The following is a 7219-nucleotide window of genomic DNA, read 5'->3' on the forward strand; positions in this document are numbered from 1 at the left end:
ATAAAATATTCTAATTTTATTGTCGTTGTACACTTCTGCACAATGAATCCTTAGCGCTTAGATCTTAATGTATTCATATTTTAGTAAATTTAGTATATTTAGGAAATGTATTGATTGCACAGTTGGCACAAAATTATAGGTTATTTATAGATTAGGTAATTTTAATCTTGTTGACGTATCTTCATATTTTTAACAATGGCTGTTGTTTTCAAGGTCAATCTCTACTAATTCTCCATGTTGCATTTACATACGATTAGGTTATACTCGTATTAATGTAATGATTTTGACAGCTACGGAATATTCCATTGCATGCAAAAAATATCAACATTAATATAAACGTTTAAAATCCAATTATCTTTAATAGTTTAAGGTCAAAGAATTGAAGAATTTGTTAAACGCATAGGTAAAACGGAACGTCGTGAATGGAATATTTCAGTGTTGCCATCCTCGTTATAGAAATTAAATATAAATAATGAATTGTAAAAATTAAAGCCGAAACCCAACACTGCCCAAAGACATGTCTATTTTTATAAACAACATTAAAAAAATAATGTTTTACTATTGTCCTGGTATTTGGATTAAACACTCCAAGCCGAGTCTAAAATTATGTTTAAATGGACGAAAGTGATAAAATACACTAGAAATTTGGCTTTATAATTGTAGCTATTTAGGCGAAAGTTACATGTAGTCAATGTTAGTTAAAAGCACAATTATTATATTAATTTTCAGTCTTTATTATGTTAAATATACTAAAGTACACACTTGGGATAATATGATTTAAAAAAAAAGGATTTCCATCAGTCATAATAGAGATCTAATTCAGGATTTTTTTTTTATTAATCAGGTATTATAAAAGTAATTCTTGTTTGAACCCTACAGTTGATATCAGCGCCATCTAACAGCCAAATTTAGTTATTAGCTTATTTAAAACATATTGCATTTGTATACATTTAAAATATTATCCTTAGTGTATACTAAGAAGTATTATAGTAAAATTGTGTACTTTTTTAATTAAAAAAAAATACTTCCTATAGAAAATATTAAACCTGTATAATTTACCAATATTTAGCATCTTCAGTTATGGGTCATGCAACTGACCTATTATGTAGTCATTTATTTATTGTTTATAATAAATACACCAAAGTTATAAAATAATAAAACTTTAGTATCTCTAATAAATTGTGTTTTATTTATTAAATAAATTTACAAAACATTTAATACTTATATAATATTTACAAAAGTTGATATGCTTGCTGGTCAATTATTAGCTGGTCTCGGCTTTAGAATTAATTTCCCAGTTTCATCGCAGGACATATTAAAGTCATTCAAAACGGAGCGAGTACGAGCAGTTATTATACTTGGCGCTATCACCTTCCTATGCACGCCCAGCATGAACAGCAGTACTGAAAAATAAACAGAAAAATACTGAAACTATGACAAAATAAATTAAAAAAAAGTATTCCAATTGAACTAGATTTTGTAAACAAATATCAATACAATGTTAGTGGAAATGGCATGTTAAATTTTAATGCATTAGTCACTACTGAAAAAAGAGCAAATTAAATTTAAAACTTAAACATATTTGAGACAATTGTAAACTGGTGATGGTTTTTTGTCAAGTGCATTCTCTAGATTTAAAAAAAAAGCATTTTTATATAGAGATTATTTTTCCCTGAGGTTGGTACTGATTGGTGTTACCAACAATGAAATTTTAAGTTTATGTCAAGTTGGAATTTATTGGGGTTTACTAAATGAAAATCATTACATTGCCCATTTATGCTCCTATTTATAGTTACTCTACAATTTAATGAAAGTACAATTATAAACATCAGAAAATAATCACCTAAGAAAGTAGAAGTAAATGCAAAGAAGGGATGATTCCACAGCGACTGTGTAAGAGATACCACTGGTGTTAGTGGATCTGTCAACCAGTGCCACGCCGCTATTGCTGTGCAAATTGACACCACCGCTAACAAAACTGAAACGAAGTAAAAAAAAATTGTATATAAACATACCCTATGTGAGTCACTGATAACATAGTTGTTTAATAGTGTAAGAATTTTTGAAATCAGCCCAGTGGTTTTTGAATTATCCCAGTACATACAAAAATATAAATATTTTCTCTTTACAATAGTATAGACTTGCTGTTGGTCACGACTTCGTCTGTGTGAAATTAAAAAAAAATATATAGCCTACGTCACTCACAAATAAATTACCTTTCTAGCGGTAAAAGAATTTTTAAAACTGCCCAGTACTTTTTGAGGTATTTCAATACATACAAAAATACAAATCTTTCCTCTTTATAATGTTAGTACAGATAAAAAAGCGGTTTGTTGTAGCTATCTCGGCTTTTTGCAGGAAAAATGAGCAAGGAAACAAATTTTTTTGTCTGTTTCAACATTAAAATTAACAGTAATGTAACTTCAAAGTCAGCTTTATTGTAAGACAACTATAATTAATTGTTTAAAAAAATACACAAGGTTATATGAACCATTGTCTATTGAAAGTGTTCATTTGAATGTGAACTAACGTACAACTTACACATAAACTTATATGTGCATATTTTAAACTATACATCTATTTGGTGAGTATTTAAAATTATAATTTATTTGAGATATTCTCGCTGTATGAATGTTCTTAGAAATAATTTAATAAAATAGTTATAGAGTTAATATTATTAAGTGACTTTAAATAATGTTTTTGGACAAATTACCAAAAGAAAATGGTGTTACATAGGTTACTTACTTCTCCATCTCATTGTAGCAGGCTGGAGACATGCTATAACTTCTGTAAGGCGACGTTCGAAAGCCTTCAAGTCTGTAAGAGCATCTAACACATCAATCATTTATGTGAATGTAGGTGTTAGTAATATCCGTATAGAAAATTACAAACAAATTTAAGTTATTACAGAACCAAGACAATTAAATATATAAAGCCTAGAATAACAATTAATATAGATCTATAGCTTGATTTAATACGAACTGATAAAGATAACATTTATAATTACATTTACGAATCCCACTTACCATCGCAAGCTGTTTGTTCTAGTGACATTTTAATGAAAGATTTATTCAAAAAGCACTCGTTCAACTAACTCTAATAAATTATACACCTGTGAAGATCATATTTATATTTTAACTTTTTATTATTCAAAGCATTGGTATCAAAGTTGACGTTGACGTCCGTGTAATGTCAAATTAAAATTCAGTGTGACCAGTCAATTCGCAAGTAATTGGTAGGTAATATCAGATGTCAGAAACTCGTTTCCATTAACTTTAATTTTAACTGATAAGATTGAGAATTACAACAATTATCGATGCCAATGTGCTATTGCTTAGGAGATAAAGTTTGATTATGAGAAAAACGTCGATGAAACATTTTTGTTCGTTTTACTTTGACGCTTGAAGTCGCTATTTCAACACGAATTAACACTTCCTATCATTATCTATTGCTATTTCCTGTTGCTATACTATCTCGACAAGAAAACTTATAAACTGTCAAGGTACAAAGGGTAAAAGAAAGTTTTCAGGTACTAAAACTTTAACTTTTTTCATAGATTAAATTAATATCTTGGTGTAGGTTTTCCTCGTAGTCACCCTATTATTGTTTACAGTTTCATTAATTTTACTCATTAATTCGACCTAAAAATGCAACGGGAACCTATATAGTCTTTCTCAAAATGCTATTATTGTTTAATTTTTTTTTATTTAAAAATAAATTGTATTGTTTTACAAAAAAATCAATATAAAAACTTTAAAAGTCTTTATGTTAATAAAATTATAAATCTAATAAGAAAATAATTTTTAATATCAAATTAGTAAAAAAGGCATGTTATTGATAATAATTATCATTTATTTTTATAGGATGCTTTTTTCAAGACATTTAGTAAACACAGCCAAAGTATTGGTCCCTAACGTAAGGGCTATGGCATCACAAAGTGGACCCTTGGTTGATTTATCAATTGATAAAGATGGGATAGCTGTCTTAACTATGAACAGGCCACCTGTAAATAGTTTAAATTTAGAACTACTACAAGACATTAATAAATCACTTGATGAAGTAGCAAAAAACAAAACAAAGGCAATGATCCTTACCTCTGTAAGTAATAAATAACAGTATTTAAAAAAAAATTTGCATGATTTTAAGTTTGTACAAAATACGCCTATAAAAAGAATCGACCGCTACCCATGGACATTCACATTTGCAAAAACATTGGTTTACTACATTAACAGAGAAAAGTATGGACAGAAAGTGGAAACTTACTACTTGTACATCCTATCCCCAAAATCATAGTAAAATAAAATGTATATTTTTTATATTTAAATTGATATAATTTTCAGTCTTCACCTACAGTCTTTTCAGCCGGTTTAGACATAATGGAAATGTATAAACCGGATTTAAAAAGAGCAGAACTGTTTTGGACAACACTCCAAGATGTCTGGTTAAAATTATTTGGCTCCAACTTTATTACTGCCGCTGCTATTAATGTAAGTTAGTATGAAAATCTTATAAATATCATAAATGCGAAAGTTTAGATGGATGGATGGATGTTTGTTAGAGTTTGTTGCCTAAACGCCTTAACAGATTTTAATGAAATTTGGTACAGATGTAGGGGATATTCTGGAAGAACACATAGACAACTCACTTTTGTTTTTTTTTATATTTAATGCAGACAGAGTCGCGGGCAACAGCTAGTAGTTCATAATTCCATACTATGAGTTATTAAAATGTTGCTATAAAACTAACTTAAGTGTGTGTAAAACTACAAAAAAGAAAGTTTTTATGTACACTTACCTAATTATGGGAAAATTCATGTAATTCTAATAAATTAAATATTTTAAATTATAATTTATTCATTGATGTTAATCCGTCATAGAAAAAACTATAAAAACATCAAATTACATAGCTAATTAGCATAAAACTACTATCTCATTCACATTTTCTACAGTGGTATATTGACTGTAATAAGTGATCAGCATTGAAGAGTCAGTTTACAATCGCCACTTAAAAATACAAATACAAATATTTTATTGGTAAGAGAATTACAACTTGTTGTGTTAAAACAACATAATGACAAAAGACCAATTATTTTCTTTGGTTTAGTCCTGTCTATGCTAATAAAAAATTCAAGAAAGTGATTATCCAATGTTAACTATAATGGTACAGGTTGCAGTTTTTAGTCTGAGGTTCTCCCTTATTTTTGTTTAACTGGAGGTCCTTTTTTGTAGGGTCATGCACCCGCTGGCGGGTGTTTGTTATCAATGTCTTGTGAATACAGGGCTATGGTGAGTGGGAAATACGCCATAGGTTTGAATGAAACAGCCCTAGGTATTGTAGCTCCTACTTGGTTTATGGATACAATGTGTCATACTATACCAATAAGGCAAGCGGAATATGCATTAACTACTGCTAGAATGTTCTCAGTGGAAGAAGCACTTAAGGTCAGTCTTGTCTGTTTTATATGTCATTTTAAATACCTTGGTGGTTCAAAATTGTTTTAATTGCATAGAAATACTGCAATATTTAAGTTTTAAGTATATATTGAAATATACTTATTATATATTATATATATATACTTATTATGTATTACTATATTTATTGAAAAAATCATACTTATACTTACTAATATTGTAAATGTGAAAGTTTATAAAGGTGGATGGTTGTTTGTTAGAGTTTGTAGTCTAAACGCTGAGCGGATTTTGAAGAAACTTGGTGTAGATGTAGATGATAGTCTGAAATAACACATAGGCTACTTACTTTTGATTTTTTTTTAATTCCACGCGGATGGAGTCGCTGGCGAAGCTAGTTGTTAATAAAGGTACTTACAAAATGGCAACACTCAATAATGGGATAATTGTTACCTTAGCCTCACATAGCAGAGAAATAAAAACCTGTTTTAATAGTTTTTATCATGTTTGGTATTCAGGTTGGTCTCATAGATGAAGCGGCAACAGATAAAGCAGATGCTATCGAGAAATGTAAGCAATTTATTAAGAAATTCGATAAAATCCCTCCTCTAGCACGAGCTATCACTAAACAGAAGATGCGGCAAGCGCCTATAGCAAGACTACAGAAGAATAGACAGCAAGATGTCGAGGAATTCCTAGGTTTCCTTAAAAATCCTTTAATACAACAAGGTTTAGAAATGTACATACAAGCATTGAAACAGAAAGCTGGCAAATAAAATAAATTAAAACATGTATTTTACCATGTATGTGTTTTGTATAGCTATAGGTATAAATTTTTATATTTATATTAACTTTTATATATCGGTTTTCATATTTTAAATGATTTATAGTTTTGTATGATCAAATAAATACTTGTTATATATTGTTTTTTTTTTTCACTTTTCAAGTATACCTTTTTTCGTTCTTCATACTTCAGTTCAGTTTTTTTCTATGGCACTCCCTTAGCGGATTGGGCCAGTGTCGAACCTTCTTCATAGGAGAGCACCAGATGGTCACACTGCGTGTAGACGAAAGTGTGCAATGGTGTCCCTTTATGTTCACCTGGTACCTAAAATTGTTTTTGTACATTTCGAGCGCTCGAGCCGCTGTTAAATTTGAATAGTAATGTATTTAATTTCAAAAACAGTAAATTTCATTATTATTTACGAGTTGAAACTTACATATTTAAAATTAAGTGAGTTTTCCTTCGTTTTCTTTCGTAACATTATCGATTTAATCGCCATCTATGGAGCGATTAGTAAAAAAAATTGTCGGTTATCATAGACATAGACCAAAGTAAATATTCAAGATCTCAATGCCACGGCTTAGTACAAGGTCGTTTTTATTATCAACCAATGATAATTCAGTTTTTGTCGGCATCTTGTCGTAACTGGTATTCATTATATTTGTGATTGAGATATTGCAAAAATAAATTTACATTTAATGGGTTTTATATTAAAAATTAAAATAAACAGCAACGTATTAAATATTTCATAAATGTGAGGATCAATGGCTTCAACATCAAAGTATGTATTTTTGTTTGTAATAACTAAAATCTTGATTTATAAAAAACTAGTTGTTGCTCGCGGCTTTGTCCGCGTGAAGTTAAAAAAATAATGTAAAACATAGCCTTTGTTACTTACGGATAAATTACCTTTCCAAATTTGAAAGAATTTTTGAAATCGGTCCAGTAGATTTGGAGTTATTTCAATACATACAAAAATACAAATCTTTCCTCTTTATAATATTACTAACTTTCGCCCGCCACTCTG

At 29.3% G+C, this 7219-nt stretch overlaps 3 protein-coding genes across 4 annotated transcripts in view; 2 read left to right on the top strand and 1 right to left on the bottom strand.

Annotated features, from left to right (window-relative positions):
• Window positions 1-1179: 1179 nt before the first annotated feature.
• On the bottom strand, window positions 1180-3208 carry LOC106109694 (nuclear envelope phosphatase-regulatory subunit 1 homolog). Of its 2 annotated transcripts, none has more exons than XM_013291282.1 (4): window positions 3027-3208; window positions 2746-2829; window positions 1844-1978; window positions 1180-1403 (listed from the first exon to the last, which is right to left on the bottom strand). In XM_013291282.1, exons 1-4 carry the CDS (start codon window positions 3052-3054, stop codon window positions 1258-1260), a joined length of 393 nt encoding a protein of 130 aa, XP_013146736.1. In that variant the 5' UTR covers window positions 3055-3208; the 3' UTR covers window positions 1180-1257. The 2 variants fall into 2 exon arrangements, with proteins under 2 accessions (XP_013146736.1, XP_013146737.1); XM_013291283.1 differs by having other exon boundaries at window positions 2746-2817; window positions 3027-3206.
• A 179-nt stretch (window positions 3209-3387) lies between these two features.
• Window positions 3388-6260, top strand: LOC106109706 (enoyl-CoA delta isomerase 1, mitochondrial-like). The gene is made up of 5 exons (XM_013291298.1): window positions 3388-3529; window positions 3864-4098; window positions 4341-4487; window positions 5229-5441; window positions 5927-6260. Exons 2-5 carry the CDS (start codon window positions 3865-3867, stop codon window positions 6182-6184), a joined length of 852 nt encoding a protein of 283 aa, XP_013146752.1. The 5' UTR covers window positions 3388-3529; window position 3864; the 3' UTR covers window positions 6185-6260.
• A 657-nt stretch (window positions 6261-6917) lies between these two features.
• The window catches only part of LOC106109744 (enoyl-CoA delta isomerase 1, mitochondrial-like), a 3301-nt gene continuing 2999 nt past the window's right edge, over window positions 6918-7219 (top strand). Inside the window, exon 1 of the mRNA XM_013291346.1 lies at window positions 6918-6973. Within this exon, the coding sequence (XP_013146800.1) occupies window positions 6957-6973 (17 nt within the window). The 5' untranslated portion in view covers window positions 6918-6956. The remainder of the gene's footprint in view (window positions 6974-7219) is intronic.

The sequence above is a fragment of the Papilio polytes genome, unplaced genomic scaffold, assembly GCF_000836215.1.
Source record: "Papilio polytes unplaced genomic scaffold, Ppol_1.0 DF821067.1, whole genome shotgun sequence".
NCBI lineage: Eukaryota > Metazoa > Arthropoda > Insecta > Lepidoptera > Papilionidae > Papilio > Papilio polytes.